The sequence below is a fragment of the Aythya fuligula genome, chromosome 5 (assembly GCF_009819795.1).
Source record: "Aythya fuligula isolate bAytFul2 chromosome 5, bAytFul2.pri, whole genome shotgun sequence".
Taxonomy (NCBI): domain Eukaryota; kingdom Metazoa; phylum Chordata; class Aves; order Anseriformes; family Anatidae; genus Aythya; species Aythya fuligula.
Genome location: NC_045563.1, coordinates 12,661,215 through 12,681,937, shown reverse-complemented (window position 1 = coordinate 12,681,937; position 20,723 = coordinate 12,661,215). Strand labels below are relative to the sequence as shown.

Here is a 20,723-nt window from a genome sequence, read left to right as displayed (position 1 = left end):
ATCAAATATCATGGTCAGAAGTAAAATACAATTGAGTGAACATTGCATGAAGGAACCATTTCTGTTGAAATATGTTGTTTATCTGTACAAATGTAATGTTCCACTGATAAGGATTGTCTGATGCAAGTTGTTCCAAACTAGTGGAAGTCAAGGATGTATATTCGCCCATTTTATTTCTTCTCTGTGCAACACATTATAATGCAATTGCTAAATGCCTTAAAAAAAAAAAAAAAAAAAAAAAAAGTCATGCTTGACAAATCAGTTTGTATTCTCACTTTTCTATCTGTTTGTCTGTTATGAACACAGATTCCAGAACAGTTTGGCCCAATAAGAACAGTAGCTGAGGGAAAAGGTGACGTCGTGCTAATAGGGACTACTAGAAACTTCGTCCTACAAGGCACACTATCAGGAGATTTTTTCCCTATTACCCAGGTAAGCTATTGCCTTTCAAGAAAGTTTGTGTGTCATAGCAAAAAAGGTAGAGGTCAAACTTAAGTACTGCAATAACAGATTAATTCATATTTCTGATACTTTTGGCAACAAATAACATGCTTATTAGCATCTATCCAAAACAACATATTTCTCTAATGCTTTAATACATAGTTGGGCCGTTTTAATCCTGTTTAAAAATATTTTGATGTTATTGTCCTCCTTGTTAAGAAACATTTCTGTTCATGCAGGGTCACACTGATGAGCTTTGGGGACTATCAGTCCATTCCTCTAAACCTCAGTTCTTCACTTGTGGGCATGACAAACACATTACCCTCTGGGATGCTACTACTCATCATCCTATCTGGAACAAGATTATAGAGGTATAAATTTATAAACACAAGTCTACTCCTCTAACAGAACTTCTCAATTTGTGATTTAAATATAATTACTAACAAAGTACCTTAAAATACTAACTTGAAGGAGAAGAAACACGTAACGTTTTTTTTTCTTAAAGTGGGCATAACGTTGCTATAAACGAAAAAATTAAGGCCTAGATTATATTGATGTATGTGCTGCATTGTGTAGAAGTATACAGTGCTGTTGACTTTCATAATTTTTATTTTACCAGGAGCAGAAGAAGAAATATAAAGTTAGGAAGTATTTATCATTTAAAAGTAGTTCTGATCAGGATTACTGTTACAGTCCTGAGAATGGTAATAGTCAAACTTCATAAGGACAATAATTTTTGTGACATTTTTAAGCCTTTATTTGTCTTCTATATGTTGTTAGGATTTTTAATACATTCTATCCACGAAAGAACATGTATGTTTTAGAATTTAATTTCCTCTCTCTGGTATGAAACTCCATGTTTAGGTATGGAAGGAATACAAGTGAAGGCTCAGTTTTGTGCTGTACTTAAGCACTCATTTGTTCATTTGCAAACTCCTGCTGGCTTTGTGATAACAATGCATTACTATATGCATCTGCAGGAACTGATTTTTAGAGTGTCTCTATTGTGACATGCCACTATTTTTTTTTTCCCCAAGCAGTCTTTTATTCACATTTTTTTCAAAACTCCCAATTATGCAACTTTTTTCATAAAAAAGATTGCTAATTACTCAGGCCTGTGTAACATTTTATGTTAAAGCTAGTATTGATAAGACTTGCTGAATGCAACACATCTGCAGTAATTGCAAGCCATTACACCAAGTTGAAACAGTCTGAACAGAGTAGCGTTTGCCATACTGTCTCTCATAGTATCCTGTGCCAGTTGTATACACTTGTTAAATCACACTTGGTTGATGAATGTGGAAAAGGGAGTTTATTCTGTCTAACAAACGTCATATGTTCTAAGATCTATATTTTTGTTGACAAGAGAATCTTCTAAATTAATTGAAGAGACTGACTCAGTTTAGGAAACTGCTTTACTTAACTTTATCCTTTTGAAAAAGTTTAATTGCAATAGCAGGAGGTCCATTAAACTACATTTAGATTTTTTTTCCTTTCCAAGTACACACTGCTTCGTTAAGACGTTATCAGTCTTGAAAATATTCTCCTTATTCACCACTTGGAATGTCTGAGACAGTGTTTTGTAGATCACTGACTGCTTATCTAGAGTAAATAAGTCATTTCGCATTAACCCGTTTTTGTGATGAGAATCTATGTAAAATCTTTGTAATATAGTTATAAGTAGAGGTTACTGCTAAGATGAAATTTGCTGTTTGAACCTCTGGCTTAATAAAGAAAATATCTTTTCTGAGGAAAAAACAAAAACAAAACAAAAAAAAAAAAACCACGATTTTTTTTAATGGAGTTAGTAACTTTGAAATTATTCACTTGCTTAAACTAATGAGGATATACCTCACACCAAGCCACTAGGGGAAGTAATTACAAATTGATAAAAATGTAAACAGATTTACTAAGATGGCTACGATATGATACTGCTCTGGAATATAGAAAATCCAGGATATAAGCATTTTTGCAAGATGTGTTACTCATTTTTTTTTTGCTTACGCTTTAAAATTATTTTTGGCAGGTGTCAGAAAGAAATAAGCTGCTTATTTTGAGACTTTCTCTTATTGCCTAAGGGTTCTGGAGCTCATTCTTTTTAACTGTAGAGGCTATTAGAAAGAAAATACTTGGTTTTTTTTTAGGCATAAGTTTAAATGACAAGAACACTACAATACTACAATTCTACTTATGTCTCCAGAATAATATACTATACAAAGTAAGATGTTTTAAAATTGCATATCAAAATAACAAACTCAGTTCATGCCCTTAGTCTCCTATTAAGCTCCAACTTGCAGATGCTGAAAGTCTTTTGGTGTGGGCAGAAGTTAGGTTTTACCCCACTATGCAGTGATACATACCTTTGTCGAAAGGACAAGCAAGTACATCTTTAGACAGTAGGCAAACTGCAGCTTTAGTACTTAATTCTTAGGTCAACTCTAATTTAACAAGTTATTTTTATCTCTTGTTTGTGATTTGATGAGAAGTTGCCTTTGCCTAATTTTCTAATGAAAGCATTTGACTAATTATTTTTAGATAAGATAGAGAAGAAAACAGTAGCCTTATATAGAGGGAAAAATCCATTGGGCAATATTTCAATCAGTTAAAAATGTGTGATTTTTTTCCCCCTTAAGTTTGTATTTGAAAACCACTAGAGAGGGTTACTGTGGTCTTGCAGAAGATAACTAAAATGTGTTTTTGTTATAACTTGGATTGCTAAAAATGTGTGTTTTCTTCTAAAACATTTTAGGATCCAGCACAGTCTTCAGGTTTTCATCCTTCAGCATCTGTTGTTGCAGTAGGAACGCTAACTGGAAGGTAAGATGCACAGAGATGCACATTGGGCACCAACACACAATACATTTTCCAGCTCACCACATTCAAGTAAATGTTCTTGTTTTGCACATATGTGATGTGCGTTCATCCCATATTGAATTGAATTGGATTAGAGAATGACATTTTTTTGTATTCCCATAATTCCTAGAAATTCTGGTCTTGGACTGGTACCCTGTGTTTGTTGAGTATTGTGTGGACATAGGATGAAGAGAAGACTTCTGCCCTGGGGCAGTGACAGTCTAAGATCAGTGACAGTCTAAGATCAGTGCTAGGAGGTGGGTTTTGACAGGACAGGAAGTCTAGCTGAGTGTTAGGCTGTGGACAGAAGGGGTTCTCATGACATCAGTGACCCAGATATTAAATCTTTGTTTCCATCGTGGCAAAGGAGAGTTTAACAGAGGAGTCTGAGATAAAGAATTAACTTTATAGATGTATATACAGAGAGCTTCCCTGAGGCCTGAAAAGCTGTGTAGAAGAAATCACATAGAAAAAGGTTGCTCATTCTAAATTTAACAAGGGGCTTATTATGTCTAATGCAGTAATATCTAGAAGCTTTAACAAAATTTTAGCAAATGTCCCACTGCTAGACATAGTGTTAAAATACATATTACGACATTTGTTCTGCCTGAAGAGTGTAATAGACAAGGCAGGAAAAAAAACAGCGTGAAAAATAGTTTCTGCCTTTTACAGAGAAGATGGATCCCTTGGTTACATGCTGGATCAGTGCAGAGCGTTGGTTTAACCTTGATTGTCTACCATAATTTCATCCTTTCCTGTAATGTCACTTGAGGGCAGACTTTGCCGTTAGTGCTGAAATCAGTTGCACTCAACTGAAAATGCATAGAATGCTTATAGGTCATGAGCCAAGATTCTGTGATATTTTTTATGGTCCCATGTTTTTTTTTTTTTTCTGCTCTTGGACATAATATAAATATCAATTTAAATGTTAGTATAGCATACGGCTGTCTTGAAGGAGAAGGGTCACTATATATAATTCTTCCTTTATTCTAATGCATGACACATAGTAAAACAATGAAATCTGAGGATTAACATCAGGGTCAATGCCTGATAGTTATTCTGGTTAAAAAAAACACTGGAAAGAAACTTTCCTGTTAAAATAAAAAATAAAGAAAATGAGTAGCAGTTGCTGTTTTTCTTTTTCTAGTGTAAAACTTATGCTATTTTGACAGAAGAAAAGTTGGTCAAGATTACAGTAGATTTAAATTCCTTATGGAATGATTTATTGGCCTCTTTCTGTATTTACAACAGGTGGTTTGTGTTTGACACAGAAACAAAAGACTTGGTCACTGTACACACAGATGGAAATGAGCAGCTGTCTGTAATGCGTTACTCGCCAGGTTTGAGAGTGTTTATTTACTTTTTAAAAAAAAAAATAAAAAAGTATTGAATTTTCTTAATTAAGTTTGGGGTTTGCTTCTACAATAATTTCCCACTTGAAATACTTAAATTGAAAAATAAATACACTGTGAAACACTGGCAACACAGTATGTGATGTATTAAGCTCTAGGTCCCACTGCCTCAGCTCCTCCAACCCCTATTTGTCGTGGTATCACTGGGAAGAAAAAAACAAACACAATTTAACTGTGCAGGTTTTTGCAATCAGATTAGTCCTAAATGGATAGTTGATTCTTCCAGAAGTGCCATGTGTTAACAGTGATGCTTTCTATATAAACTTGCTCTATTATAATCTTGAAACATATATCAAATGCAACTGACAAAGGGAAAAAAAAAAATCACCTTTTTTCTCCTTTTCAAACCTTTAAGAACAGTTTCTTCATGGTACTAACTTTTCAAAATTAATCTAAGTTCTTCCTTACTGGAATAATTAAAGTTGACTTTTGCATTTATAGATGGAAACTTCTTGGCAATAGGTTCCCACGACAACTGTATTTATATATATGGCGTTAATGAAAATGGAAGAAAGTACACTAGAATTGGCAAATGTTCGGTAAGTAATCTTTTTTTTTTTTTTTTTTTTTTTTTCAATAATAACAACTTAAGTATGTTTTGCAGCACTGTATTAATGTGGTCACATTGAGAGATGCTAGTTAATGTTATATTTTTCTCATCATAGGGTCATTCCAGCTTTATTACTCATCTGGATTGGTCTGTTAACTCGCAGTATCTTGTGTCTAATTCAGGAGATTATGAAATCCTATACTGTGAGTAAAAATTATATTTACTCATTTTGTACAAAGTTCAGGCAGTCTAATTCAGATTTAAAATTTAAATGAGACCATATAACTGCCAAGATAGACCATATGTTTTAATTCATCTGCTGCAATCAAAATCTATACAATTTGAGAATTAAAGATGTTATGCTTTTTTTTCTTCTTTTGTAGGGATCCCATCAGCTTGTAAACAAGTAGTGAGTGTTGAAACAACTAGAGATATAGAATGGGCCACTTACACCTGTACTTTAGGATTCCATGTTTTTGGTAAGCATTTTTCCTCATAGAAGCTTTTATCACTTGTTATTCACAAATACTGCGAATGCCAATTTTTTCTTATGAAACATGACTATTCACATTTCAGGGGAAAACACAGAACTTCTGTTATGCCATTCTTATTACAATCTGTCCTCTTATTTCAATCCAGAAAGACTCTGATTTAATATTCCTGCTAGCTTCAAGTATAAATTTTAAATTACAACACAAGGGAAGAAAAGGAAGAAATTGCAGACTGTCCTTTCTGTCACACTAGTGTTGCTGCTTGTCTCTTTCAATTTAATGTTCCATTTCTACAGAATTATCATTTATCTACGCAGCTACTGGGCCAAATCCCCTTATCGGAACCAATTTCCTTTGCACTGGTTACTATGCAAGCACAAGAGATGACGGTCCTGTCATTAAGTACTTGAGTGCAATTTGATGCCAATTTGATAGAATATATAACAAGTGAATGAGATGAAAGGAATACAAGGGAAAAGAAGTAAAAATCTAACAAAATCATGATAGTTTTTTTTTCCATGAGACTTCTACAGTTTTGAAGGAGCTTCTTTCCGTAGCATGCTCAAAAGTTTTGTATTTATTCAACAACATGTGCAGAATTAACAGATCATTATGAAAACTGAATACAAGAGCCTTCAAGTTCTTGAATCCTTAAGATAAAATAAGAAGTCGTCATAGACATTCAAAGAGTCTGTTCTAGTGTAAGCAGGGAAGATTTTCTCCCATGTTTCTAGTAGAATAGATGCAATAGTGTGTTTGAAAGCAGCCAGAAAGGACGTGTTTTTGCAGCCTAAAAGATGGGATGGCAGTAGCAATACGCTAGGAAGAAACATTCAAATTTTTTAATATTTAACCAACAGGCAGTGCTTGGCTATCACAACACCACAGATTTAGTTAAAGGAGGAAGTCCTATGAGACTGGCTATGTTTCTCATATGAGAGATGAAGGCCCTAATAGAACTAATAATATATTCAAGTCCTCAGTGCCTGAGATTTGAGTGTATGTGACAAAAAGTTACAAAGTCTTTGTATTTAGCATCAAAGGTTCACATACTCTGAAATGATGTATACTTCGAATCAGTATTCCTTTATAAATTAGATTCATGGAAAATACAGTACTATTAGAATATGGGGCTGCTTTTGGTGTATAGACAATCATAACATAGGGTGTCACAGCTGAGAGGTTTCCCCCCCTTCCTTCCCCCATGCAGCATGTCAGCTTTAGGAGCATACTGTGGAACTAAATGTCCTGCTGGGCCAATGAGGCACCTCTGGAAACATCACAGACACTTTTATGCTTAGTCCTCCATGCTGAACAGGTTTATTGTAAGCTATATATTGTTGCTAAAGCAACAAGTATGTGGAATAAATAAAAGTAGCTAGTAGTTTGAATAATTACCACAGTTACTATTTTAGTGATGTAATAGAGATTGTGAAGAGGTTAGTCAAAATTTTAAAGGGTATAATTTATTCAGAGAGGATATGTAATGCAAAAAAAGACACAAACTACAGTACCATGAATACTGAGGATTGATAGATACACAGTTAGGTTCAGACTGGGGAAGTTATAAAGATAATGCTTTATAATTATTGATGAAAAAATGAATATTAATGATAGCAGGGTTATACTGTTGTCCATCCTTCCAAAAAGATCAAATGAATTAAATTTTTAATAGGTAGCAGAATCAGTAAAAGCAAAGAACTGCTGAGAATGTGAGATTTTTATTCTTCCAATGTCTTTTGGGAAAAGAGTTGCAGTACACTGGCTAGCTAGCAAGTTCTCTGAATTTTCTTCACATAGAAAATAGATAAGCACTTGGAGGGGACTCTCTTCCAGATTTCTTTCTGTGGAGGTACAAAGAACTGAAAAATGTGAATGTGTCTTGTGTAGGAATGACTGTGGAATCAGGGAGGTCATGAGCCTTACTACAGGAAGGAGAGGAGCAACAAAATGAAAATAATGGACTTCAGCAAGGCAAACTTTCTGTTTGGGAAGATTTAAAATTGGTTAGAATAATAAACTGAAGAAGCTCATAAATTATAAACTGGAAGCCAGTCTATAATGTTGGAAGTCACTGTTCTTCCGTACACTGTGGTCTCAGAGCAGCCACGGTTTTTAAGTGTTTGCTGGGGTTGCCTCCCTGTCCATAAGAGAATCAATCACATCATCAAGGGCATGAGGCATCTAGAGTATTCATTTTTCAGTAACTACTCACTACTGAAGCTAGGGATATTTTCTCCCTCAGGTAAAACCACATAAAAATCCCAAATAGTATGTGTAGCATTCACAGCTGAGCGTAATCAATGCAAGGTGGAAAATGAGCACTGATCTGTTGTACACCTGTCTTCAAGCATGGGAGCAGATTAATCAGCCTGGAAATGCATAGAGATGATTGAACTGAAAATCAGCAGCATGTAAGGAAATGTGTTCTATGGTGGATATTTGTGATACAGGCACATATAAATGTGAAGGACGAATGACCATAAAACGCTTCCTGATCTGTGTGCTCTTGCAAAGAGCCATGGTCTGCTGGATACACAGCCATGGCATCAGGTCACATTACATGCCCGGTTTTGGAAAAATTAGTCTTTGAGGTAAAGGGCAGGAGTAGAAGACATGTAAGACAATGTGAAAAGCCTGAATGCATTGCAAGCAAAGCAGAGCTGAGATCAGTTGGGCTCAAAAGTGTCTAGAAGGCTTTACACTGAATATTATTTTTGTTTGTATATTTTTATTAATAGCATGGATGATAAATCAGTGCATATAATTCATAGGAGGCATGAAGGTGCAGGATTAGAAAATTGTCTGAAGTCAGAGGAAATATATGAAACAAGGAGGCAATTCAGTAGAGACAAAGAGAAGGTTATATACCTGAAGAGTAGAAGCCAGTTGTACAAATACAGAAGAGAGGATAGCAGGCCAGAGAGCACAGAAAGATCAGATTACTCTTGCATACAAACTGAACATGAATCAACTCTATTATGTAGTTATAAGAAAAGGCAGATGCATTAGAGGGATACATAATGAAAAGGACGCCATGCAAAATGTGAGGCAATCATCCTTTGTCAGTATCTGCTCCAGTAACAGCTGGAATGCTGCTGCTGGGTTTTGCATATTGACCAACAGATAATGTAGTCCCAGCGCTAACAGGAATAATTGCACATCTGAATATTGTTCTGTGAGAAGAGATGTAATGAATGAATTTTAGAGAAAGAAGAAGAAAAGGGCATGGCATCAATTTTCAAACAGGAGAATGGAAATGGTTGCTTTTTCCATGTCTGCAGAGGAGTGGAGGGGCAAGAAGAAGAATGTTGGCTAATTTTTCAGCAAAGGTGATTCAGCTACTAGAAAAACTGACAATGGGGCACTGGAATCATTCTGAAAGAGTATGGAATCTCAAAGCAAACATGCTGATATAATTCCTTACCTTTTTTAAAATGGCAATCTTGTTCCTTAAACCATTTCCTTTAGGGGTTATCTCCAGCTTGTCATATTTACATCTTGAGAAGACTCATGTCTGGTTTTCAGCTAACATTTGATGTTTATACAGCCTGCTTTTTGTCAAAGCAGTTACTTAAAACAGCTTTTCTATGTCTTTTCATTTTCAGTATTCATAATTTCATGAGTAGCAATTCTTGCATTTCTTCTTTGCACATTCATTTTCATTCTTCCCAGCCTCTCTTTTAACATCCTCAGCCTAGCAAAGAGGGGTTTCCGCACAGGTCAGGCGAGTTACTGGCAGTCCACAAATCAATACCGTGTTTCATTTTATTTACAGTAACTTGTACCTCCTTAAAATCACTGGCAGAAAGACATAAAGTCACTTCCTTTTAGTGCTTTTGAGCTTCTGGGGAATGATTCAAAGACTATATTTGGGAAGAACTGCATGCAGATCCAAGCTAGCTGCTTCCACAGTACAGGGCAGATTCTCATTTTGGTGTCCCAGTAAGGGAAGCTGGTGTGTGCCTGCCCTGCCCATAGACACACCCTGGAAAAGAGTAGGGTAAGCATGACAGAGTGGCAACTGTCTCCTCCTGACACACTAAAAATACTATTTAAGCGGGCTTGCACTCAAGTAGTAGGACTTCAGAGGGACACGGCAGAGTTCATACAGCTTCCTCACACCCCTCCATCATAATATCAGCACACTTATTATTCTAATTATGTCAGTGGCCTCTGAAAGCCTGGCATCATTTATGCAAAGCAGGGATTGGATAAAATCTGTATTATGAAAATCATCTTAAAAAAATGTACAGTACTTGCATACAGAAAAGCTGACATTTCAATAACTGACTGGAATTTATTACAGTTTCAGCAGGCAAGTATTCAGAAGCTTTAAAGATTTGGTGCAAAGACTTTGTCCTTACATTGAGGAGCCTATGGTTTAATTTTAGAGCAATATTTTGTGCAAGGACAGCAAGAAGTACAGTACACAAGGAAGAATTACTACTTACATAAATAACTTTATTCACATATAATTACTTAAAATTTTATAGTAGGGTCAGTTTCTTTTCAAGGCATTCATTAATTATTAAATAACATTTTTAACTAAGCAATTTCTTCTGTCCTAGGTTGTAGACTTCAGTAATATGAAGAAAGTATGTTGAATCATACATAGCTTTTAAGCCTATATTAATGTGAAGAAATTATGTTAGTGCATACATTAATAAGCTGACAGGAAAATAAAAGCTGTAACATTATTTCCTATATAACCATATGGAAGTGCTTTTTCAGAGTTAAAAGCACTCTGCTGACTAGAAGAAATAAAAGATTTGTGTACTTTCCTATTAGGATCTGGTCTTTTGCTGCTTCTGAAGTATGCATACTAACTTAGCTGCAGTTATTTTTACGATTTTCTTGTTTTTTGCTTTTTAAACAAGTAACCCCTTATTAATATTTTAACAAAACCCGAAGCTGTCACTTCTGTTTCCGTTATAGAAACACTTAATTAGGCCATTCATGTTTCAGGTGTATGGCCTGAAGGTTCAGATGGAACAGATATCAACGCTGTTTGTCGATCACACGGGAGAAAACTGCTCTCAACAGGGGATGATTTTGGCAAAGTACATCTCTTCTCATATCCCTGTTCACAGTTTAGGGTAAGGCATTTCAAAAAATTTCAGTCTTGTATCCTGCACAAATGCATAAAATGGTGTTTTCCTATTTACAAAAGAAAAAAAAAAAGTGGGAATGTATGTATGCCTAAGGGATTTACTTAAGTTTGATTGAGACTACAATTAAATTTTAATTTAATATTAAAATATTTTGAGAGTAATGTGATGCCTTGGTTTCACTGTAGTCTGAATGTTATGTTGTAATGGTATGTTTTTATGACACTTCATCTTCTCACTAATATGGTGTTTTCTAGGCTCCAAGCCACGTGTACGGTGGACATAGTAGTCATGTAACTAATGTAGATTTTCTCTGTGAAGACACCCATCTCATCTCCACGGGCGGAAAAGACACAAGTATTATGCAGTGGCGAGTCATTTAGAGGAAACGTCAGTATGAACATACACAATTGAGTCGACCATGCACAGAACTTATGTATAAACTGTATATTTAAAACTTAACAGTATGTTTGCAGTTTAGCCTGGTCACTGTGATTTTTGTTTAAAAAAATTCTTACAAACCTCAGGAAAATTAAGCCCTGTGCTGGTTACTTTACTCAGTTTAGTGATTTTTTCATTGTGTCACACCTTAAGAATGATTGTTTTCTCTTTTGTTGTACAATATACAATGCAGTACAAGTTTAATATAAAAATGTGGCTTGACAGTTTGCAATACAGTGGTATCAGCGGAATGTGACTATCTTAAATGTTTTCTATAAACACTGCTAAAGTGGTCACAAAAATGCCTTTCAAAGACTGTATATATGTGCTTAATTGTTTCACTATCTACACTTTGTACTGTATATCTACTTATTTAGAAAAACCTATGGCATTGTTGAGGTACTGAATTATTTCTGATGGAGGACGACGAATTGATGCAGAAGGTATAAATGAAGATGTAAGATGCAAAATTAGTCTTCTAGATCTGCAAATGTGAATGCTGGTAAATTTGCATTCTCTTAGGAGTGTAGCACACTTTAGATATCACCTGTGAGGAGTTATATGCCCTTTCAGATGAGTGAAGCAGCAGGTTATGCCCCAGTTTGACCTGGCTATCTCAGCAGGGTTTACAGATGGCTATGTGGTTCAGGTATTCCAGATGAGTTTAAATTAAAAATCTTTTTACTTGTATATGAACAATTTCTTTTTGAAAATGAAACAAAAAAGCTTGGCCACATCCCCATTATTGGTTGATATATTTAACTAATATGTATATTAATCAGCATGATGCTATATTGTACATGTATAAGATTTTAGCAGTTCATAACAAATGGTAAGGCAACCCGGCTTTACTTTTTTATGCTTATGGATATTGTATATTTGTATTTTAAGACCAAGTAGACCAAGTCTAAAGATATCTTTTTAAGTGTACCATAAACCTGCAGAGGGTGAAGGAAGTCTTGGAAGCCTACATGAGATATTAATGTGTAACTTCTGCCCCCTGTGTTTTGTGCATGGATGGATATTTATAGTATGAAATAAGACTGTGTTTTGCAATGAAGTAATAGTGGAGGTGGTATAAAATGGTTCAGAAGGCCTTACCAATGGTGATTGTGACACAGATTGAAATGTATTGTTTACTTTGAGGAATGTATCTGAAAAATTTTAAAAAGAGAGGAGTCCTAAGTGGACTTGAAAAAGATAATATTAAAAGTTTGCTTGTAATGGACGGTAAACGTTAATTCTCTGAACTCTAAAGCACTGGTTGTTTAGAGTGATTTAAATGAAATGGAATCAATAAATTTTGAAACTTTTTTATTACATCTCCAACCTCCTACACTGGCAGTGCAGGACACCAATAAACATGTATTAAAGCAAATTTTCTGTATTCTTCCTGTATTCTTCCTGTGTAGTAAAATATCTTTGCTTTAACACTAAATACTTAGAAGAATAGACAAGCTTTTACTTAATGTCACAAGTTTGTGAATTGTAGATTAGAATAGCCGTTGAAAATATTTAGGAATAAAATCTAAATTTTGAGGTACGTAATTTCATGTGCTAGCATGACTGAGAATGTAAACCTTAATTCACACATGGAGAGTGAAGCTCTGGCTTCACAGAAGGGAAGAAGTACATACTGCGTGCATTCACCTACAGATTTTTTTGGTCTGCCTCCAAGTAAATGTCATTTATTTCTGAGTACTTGACAGGTAGAGCAATGTCATTCCACTGGACAGGGTTATGTCTGTGGCAAGAGCTCCTAGCACTTCTCTGTGTTAGGAACTTGTCCTCAGGTAAGACTGAAGTTGTGGTTTCAGAGTCATTGTAGGCTGTTGTTACCTAGCATTGTCACTGAAGGATGAGGTCTTACCCCCAGCTGCTTATTCCCATCCCGTGCAGCTGTACAGCAGTTGGTGAAGCTGTAGAGCGAACCCAGCTGGGAAGGGGATGGACCTGGGAGGAGGTGAGGGGAAGTCAAGCAAGCAAACAGCTACTACTGCAAAACAGAAAACACTTCTCAGTTGCCTCCTCAGGTTTAGCTGTGCAGCTGTATGAATGCTTCTACTGAGGTAGAAGAAGCCACGATGTGAAGAGGGAAGTAAATGGATGGAGGAGCAGTGGAACAACTTCTGGTGGTAACGTCAGTCTCCCTCTGCTTGAAGTACGTGGAACTAAGGCATAGAATTTACTTCCTAATGTTAATTCGATGAGGTCATAATACTCAAATGATGGGTTGTGATCTTGTTTAGATAGTTTGTCATAATACTTCATGCTTATTATTATTTTTTGGGGGGTTTTGCATATGAAGTCCTTTCAGGTTTTCTGCTTTCAGAATTGCAGATGATTAGTCAGTACTTATGACAGAGAAAACGAGCTACAAATTGGGTTGGCTCACTCCTGGTTCATCCTTCTCCTGCAGGGCTAGTCTTGGGTGGTAATGTATTTGTGATCCTCTTCTTCGTTTTATGTCATTATTCCTTAGAAGAAATAGATGAGGAATCCTGCAAGTTCATCCCTAGGGCTACTGATCAAAGGGGATTTTCAACAGTCCCATCCCATATGAGTTCCTGCTGCTCCTCTGTTTCTAACTTTTGCTGTTAAATGTCTTTGTTCTCTGTGAAAGCAAGACAAGTGTATTAGCAGAACTGGCAAACGGTGGGTAACTTCTAGAGGCAAATATCCGTTTCATGGCTGTTGAAGTTATTTGTCTTTCATTATCTGGGAAATTCTACACAATTCAACCATTGTTATGTATAATCTTCAACTCTCCTGTTCTACCCTTGTTCCTCTGTTCTTGCATGTTTTCTCAGGAGTGCCTTCCTTTTTTTTTTTTTTTTTTTTTTAAATTTAAAAATAATAGGAGGAAAATAATGAAAATGGGAAAAGAAAAAAAAAAAAAAAGGTGGTTTATTCCTGTACTTCATATATTTCAATCTCAGTAGCAGCCAGGAGTCTTGTACCTGCATTCCTCCACCTGGTGCTGTTTCTGCAGCAGTTGTCTTTTCCTGCCTTTCCATGTAGCTTAAAGATAGTTCTCAAGTCTGGCTGGTGATAGGGCTGGGCTTCTCATCCTTCCATACCTCTGATCTTGGCTGCAGCAGGTGTAGTGTTGCTCAAAGAAGCAACTCATCTCTAGTCTCACTCATACTGCAGTCACCTATCGAGCATTCTCCTAGTCCCTTTCAGCTTTCTTTGGTTTCAGTTCTTGTGTTTTGCTTCTCTTCCTCTCACTTCTGGCATTGCTCTTCTGTGCCTTTGGCTTGCAGGAGCCCATCCAGCTTTGCCCTTGCCTGCAGGTTTTGCTGTCTGTGACTGCTTAGAAAACCAGTGGCCCTGACTAACTCTACTCAGCTGGGGGCTGAATTCCTGGTTTCCTACAGTATCCTTATCTATGCTGCTGCTTTGGCTCCAGCGCATCAATATCAGTGTCTTTACATCTGCTTTTAGCCCCGTCTGTTCTGCCCTCCTTCCTTGCTTCTCCTAGGGTATCTGGATGATCAGTACTATCTCATCATTTCTTGGTTGCTCTGTTCATCTGTGTGCATCCCCATAACGTATATCACAAGCTTAAACTATAAAATATTTTTTCGGTTAGTGATTTGTTTTCAGGACAAGTATGACTGCTACACTTGTCCAAAATGAGATCAGATATCAGATATCATTTCTGAGTGTGCAGGTGTTCAAAATGATTGGCTGCTGGAGCCGATATCATCTATTCCCCTGGTTTAAATTATTCAGAAAGCAATACATATGCTTTTTAAAATGCTTTCCCCCCTCCCCCCCCTTTTATGCGCTTATAAAACAAGCATAGAATCAATCTGTTTTTTAGCATCATCACCCATTTTCAAGTAGTGTTTTTTCATGATTTTATTTACCTCTCCTGCCTGTTTTCATATATTTACTCCTAAAGGCCCCATTTATATTATAGCTAAACTACAGCATCGTTCATCTTAATTATATGTTTTATTTGAATTACTACTTGCAAATTGATTATTTATATTAGTGGTAGGGCTGAGTTTTGACAGGTTGTTAAAACCTAACAGGTAATAACAATTTGCAGCAGGTGAGCTCTGTAAAAATCAGCCACTGTATTTAAAAATAATAAATGAATATAAAAGGAAAAATAATATTTTGATGCAAGTGAATTTATATATAAAAAAATCAAATGATAAAAATTCTTTTATGATTTTTTTTTTTATAAAATTGATTTTTTACCATTTTAATTAATACAAGGTCATATTTCATATGTGAAAAGCTTGGATTAATTTTTTTTCTTAACAAAAAATAATTTTAGAAAATATTATTTGCCCTTAAAATGATTAATTTATTAATGTGACGAGTTTGTAAGTGGAAGATGCTTTTTTGCAAAGGTTGGTAGTTCTCATTTCTTCATGTTCTGTTCCGAGAAGCAGGAGGTCTTTCTGCTGTGTTTTCTCCTACATCCCTGGGACTGTTGACAAATCACTCGACTGCATCCTCACAAATTCTACAGATGGCAGGGAAAATGTCACTTTAATTACTAGTGAAAAGAACAGACTTGTGAGAAACCTAAATAGAAATCTTTTCCTTCCATTACTGGCCTGGATTCATAGCCGTGCTGGAGCTGTCTCCTTACTTCCATGCTGCTCTTGTGCTGCAGCAGGCTGCCCTGCAGACGAGATGCCCCAGGCCTGATTGCTGCATAGCCCAAAAGGTGGGAGATAAGGAACCGGTTCCTCAGGTAAGGACAGAATTGAACCAGGGTCTGTCTGCTTCCGGATGAATGCGGCTGGCTGCGGGATGAGTGAGTGCATTAGCGGTTCATGTTCTTATTGAGACAGATTTATGTTTCTCCTTAGTCAGACAGTTCTGCTGCAATTTCATTTTTTCTAATGGAACAACTTTGGCCCCTGAATTCATTAGACAAACCTAGAAGGTGATCATTTACACTGAGGTATTGAGGGCAGCTTGCAGAAAGCTCCAACCCAGCACTAAATTTGGTAGACCTCTCCTCATTTGCACCAGTGGTGGCTCGCTTATGAAAGCCACTTGGGGGACCTTTGTCAATCAAGGCTGCTTCTTAGCACTGGGGGTTCTCCGTGCTTTCCTGCCACAGGTGGAAGTGTAAGCAGGAATCTCCTCTTGACAGAGCACCGTGGCACTGTTGGTGTCACTGCGACTGTAGGCGCTTCCTTTGGACGTTGTATTTTGTCTGTGTGCTTATTAAAGTTTGCTGTCTCCATGAAAAGTGGTTCCTCCTCACCAGTTCCACAGCCTTACTTTAACACAGGTTTGTTTTACCATCTTTTGGGTCTCCACAAGCTACATTAAATTAATTTTGACATATATTCCTAGTCAAATACTGCACCTTAAAGTCTCTCTCTTCAGCTTTCGTCAAGGTGCTGAGGTTATAACCACGAGGATGGCTGCTTGTTTTCTGGGTGCCTGTGCAAGTGAGTGGGTTTTTAGCAGAAGCTTCTAAGAGACGAACAGCTGTAAAACCTGACCTGTGGAATTACCTAAAATAAACATTTAGCCAGAGGGAGGAAAATTCAGCTGCTCTGTGATGTCTGGTTATCAGCACTGCATGTGCTAAGTTTGCTCTGGATTCCAGACTGCAGGGTAAAGAAATCTCCTTCAGGCTGTTCAGTCACCATGGCTAGAAAGCAAAAATTAACAGGCTGGATCAGTTTTGCAGCCACGTTAGATTATTGTAATTTGTCACTGCCTCACGTTGCCCTTGCACTGCTGAGACACGTTAAAGAGGGAACTGTCTGCTTGAGGCAGCCTGGGGAGAACACTTTTCTCTGCAAAATCAATTGCCTTGGCTGTTCATTCTGGATTCAGTTTCTCATTAAGATAAATGTCAACATTTCAGGGCTCCTTCCTTCCTGCCCAGCTTCTCCTTTTCAGCAACTTCCATTGACATCATAATCCCAAATTTATGACATCAGTGTGTAACCACAGGGCAGGGGGCTATGCCAGAGGTTCAAGTGCTTTGGCCTCATTACAGCACCTAAAAAGAGCAGAAGCTGAGCTCTGAGAGTCTCTGTCTAGGGTTGGAACAGTTGGAGAGCAAGCTGACAGGAGGCTCAGTTTAAGTGAAAAGCCCTCTGGCATTTCCCGTATGCGCAGCTCCCGTTCAGCAGAAAATCTGGCCACACACGGTTCAGCAGCCTGTACAGTCCTGATCATTGCTGGCTTCACGAGCACGGCATCACCTCCGTGCCGAGGTCTTTTGGACTGGATTTGGGTGAGAACACCGCCGCTTTTGTTACCCCTCAATGAGAAGCCTGGCCTCCACCTAAAATGTTCAAGCCCAAATGCTCTTAACTTTCCAAGAATGGGACTGATGGGATTTTAATAATGATAGAACAACAGAATGAAACAGCTGCTGGCCAGGCTCAGCATTGCTGCTTCTGCAAGAGATGCAGCTTGTCCTCTGAGGGCGTGGAAGATGCCATATCAAAACACAAGCTTTGGGAATGCTCTACAGGGACTAAGCTGTAAGCCCTAGCTAGGACCAGAGGTCGTATTTCTTCACTGTAGATAAAGTTAGTTGTTAGAAGCAAAACTGGAATTGCCAGGGTTGTTTACATTTCCCATGCCTGCCCTTCTGCCCTCTGCCTGGAATGAAAACATCTCTGGAAGCATGGAGGTTGGACCCCTGTTCTCTCGGTACCGCAGGATGGTGCGTGGTCTTTGGAGACACTCCTAATGGTTTGGCCTTTACACCCCGAGTGCCTGTGTGCACTTGGGTTACTGCTATCTGTGCTTCCAGCTCTGTGTCAAAGCTCCAAGGGAAGCTGACTGGTGGCCTTGAGCAGATAACACCAGAGCAGATCCCCAGGGTCTCCATGCATAGCTGAGCTCCTTCCAGCTTCCTGGAAGGCTGCAGCTTCCTGCATGAGCCTTTTTTGTGACTGTAAACCATGCTCTCCTGAGGCTGAACTGGAAAAATAACAGTGCTGGAGGGCTCCTCCCTTTCCGAGAGCATGTAATGGCCTGAGGACCATCCTGCACCGAGGTCTCGAGAGTGTGTTTGGACCTGTCCTCATCTCCCGTCTTCACTAGAGGAAATATAATGCAAACAAAAATCGAAGTACATCGTCAGTGTATTTGTTCTTGCCCGCTCTCTGCCTTTTCTTATGCTACCGTCCTTGTCTTCTTCCCCTTCTTTGTGCTTTCCTCTCTTCATTTCTGCCCTTTTCACCTAGTTCTCTCTCCCTTTCTTGTTCAAAAAAACCTAAACTTCTGTATTTCCCTCATTTTCATTTAGTCTTTATTCTCTTGTTCCCTTTAGTTCCTGCCAGACCTTTCTGCCATTTCGTCTCGTTGTTCCAGTCTCTTTTCATCCCATCTCCTTTCACCCCAAGCCTGGGTGAAGTCTTGCTGAAGAAACGCCATTGTCCAGGACTCTCCTGTTGCTGCCCTGCTGCAGCTTTTGATGCCTTCCTGCATCACGGCCTCTGTCTGCTCCTTCAGCAGTCAGCTCTGCACCAGGGGAGCCTTTTTGGGCTGAATTTGGTAATTACACTCCCTCTGCCCCAGCAAGGCAGCCCAACTGGATCCCAGCTTCAGCAAAGTTACCAGTCACCTTGCCATCTGTGTAGACATTTTTTAGAGTTAAATTCACGTGGGTGTTTCTGGGCATTGTGTGTCTTCCTTGCACTGATCTAGGATTTTAGTTGGTCTGTTGAATTCCTCTGAAAGGTAATGTCCACGAGGCTAAAAAGAAAGAAAACTGATTTGGAAACTTGTTTTCCCTGAAAAGAGCTATTTTTTTTTTTCTTTTTTTTTTTTTTTTGGTGGCCAATCAGGCAGGAAAGCCTGAGGCTTTGAAGAGAAAACTCTGAGGTAGACAAATTCAGTGGGAAAGAAACTCACCACAAGGCCCTGGCTGTGCTGGTGGGTGGTTGGCTCACAGAAAAACAGCCCGGTGACCTTGAGCTCCTGATACGAAGATATTTACAGAGAATATTGCCCTGGGCTGTATGTCTGTTAAAGGAGGGCCTCCTCCTCCTCCTCCCACCCTAAGGTGAAGCCTTTGAAGCACCAACCAGCAGACCCCCGGGGCAGTTGTTGCAGCAGGGCCCGGAGGGCGCAGATCCATCAGGATTTGCCCTGCAGGAGGTTTCTGCCATGAAAAACAAGTCCTGAAGGGCTGCATGTTTCCTTCTGCAGCTCTTGGAGGGCTGTGCGGGAGGCTGTGCTACGGGGAGAGCTGCAGGGGAAAGCAGGGAAGGTGACACCACCGGGATGTAGGTACACCCCGATGGGCCAGGTACACCCTGGGCAAAGAGGTGAATCAGCCAGTCTGCAGGCTGAGGTTACCTGCATTTTCATACGGATAAACCGACCTAAGTCTCTTAGGAGACAGAGATCTGTGATAGCAATGTAGTGTAAGATTTGTCCTGGCAAAACACGGTTTAATCATTTCTTTCAGACAACAAAGTGATCAGGCGGGCAGGTCAAACACCAGCCCTGGGAATGCTGGTGCAAAAGCCACATGGATTCTGATAAAACAGATTTCTAACACTGATCTCCTATTTCTGTCTGCCAGGAGCCAGTAAGATCAGCACATGTAACACTGCATGTGATTTCTTCTCTTTTTCTCTCTTGCTTCCTAATATGAGAATTAATGAAGTGACCGATGTCATCATCGACCAGTAACCTCTGCATTTCTACACCAGTTCTCAAACCACCCCTTGGGCAATCAAGGCTCCCAGCCCTTTCAGAGGGCAGTCACTGCACACGTTAATAGCCCCTGAAGTTCTGCAGCTTACCCGCAGCTCTTCCCACACAGCCCCAAGGGGTGCAAACCAAGCCTTTCCCTAGCCAGTTGCTTGCAGTCCCTGCTGCGCGTGGCTGGACGTGTTGGTGGCATGTGTTGCTCATGGTGTCATCTGTTTGTGAACTGACCAAGTCCCTCTGCAACATCAGGTGTCCCTCACGCTGTGAAGTGGACGTGCCCGGATAAAAGTCTTTGTGGGACACGCTTGTACCTACTCCAGTTTTGTATCTCAGCCATGGCATGGTTTACGTATGTGTCTTTGCCTGTTTGATTTGTGACTGTTATAAACCTCGCTTAAGGAAATTACATTAAAAAAAAAATAATTATGAATGTGCCCACATATGGATTTACTCTTTAATGATGATTTAAGTTCTAGTGCAATCACCATGCAACTTTCTAGTCTGATAAGCATCCTCCTTGCCTTATGCTGTCCCCCATATGCTGCATGAGCTGGTCAGTGACCCACACTCTAAAGGATTAGTCAGATGATAGAAATAAGAAAATAGACTTTATTTTTGCTCATTAGTTCCTCATAAGCTTGCTACCTTTAGCAACCCCATCACAAATTATATGGAAGAGTTTCTACAAGCCGCTGTCAGACGGTGGAGGCTGCGTATCAGATCAGTGGTCTGACACGATTTTTAATTTATA

At 38.5% G+C, this 20,723-nt stretch overlaps 1 protein-coding gene across 6 annotated transcripts in view; it reads left to right on the top strand.

Annotated features, from left to right (window-relative positions):
- The window catches only part of EML1 (EMAP like 1), a 122,012-nt gene extending 109,326 nt beyond the window's left edge, over positions 1–12,686 (top strand). For all 6 annotated transcript variants that reach the window (XM_032188353.1, XM_032188356.1, XM_032188354.1 and 3 more), the window contains 9 exons: positions 307–432; positions 681–812; positions 3,191–3,258; positions 4,546–4,634; positions 5,148–5,245; positions 5,372–5,459; positions 5,640–5,735; positions 10,716–10,846; positions 11,116–12,686. In XM_032188353.1, coding sequence (XP_032044244.1) covers positions 307–432; positions 681–812; positions 3,191–3,258; positions 4,546–4,634; positions 5,148–5,245; positions 5,372–5,459; positions 5,640–5,735; positions 10,716–10,846; positions 11,116–11,241 — 954 coding nt within the window. In that variant the 3' untranslated portion in view covers positions 11,242–12,686. The remainder of the gene's footprint in view (positions 1–306; positions 433–680; positions 813–3,190; positions 3,259–4,545; positions 4,635–5,147; positions 5,246–5,371; positions 5,460–5,639; positions 5,736–10,715; positions 10,847–11,115) is intronic.
- The last annotated feature ends 8,037 nt before the right edge of the window (positions 12,687–20,723 follow it).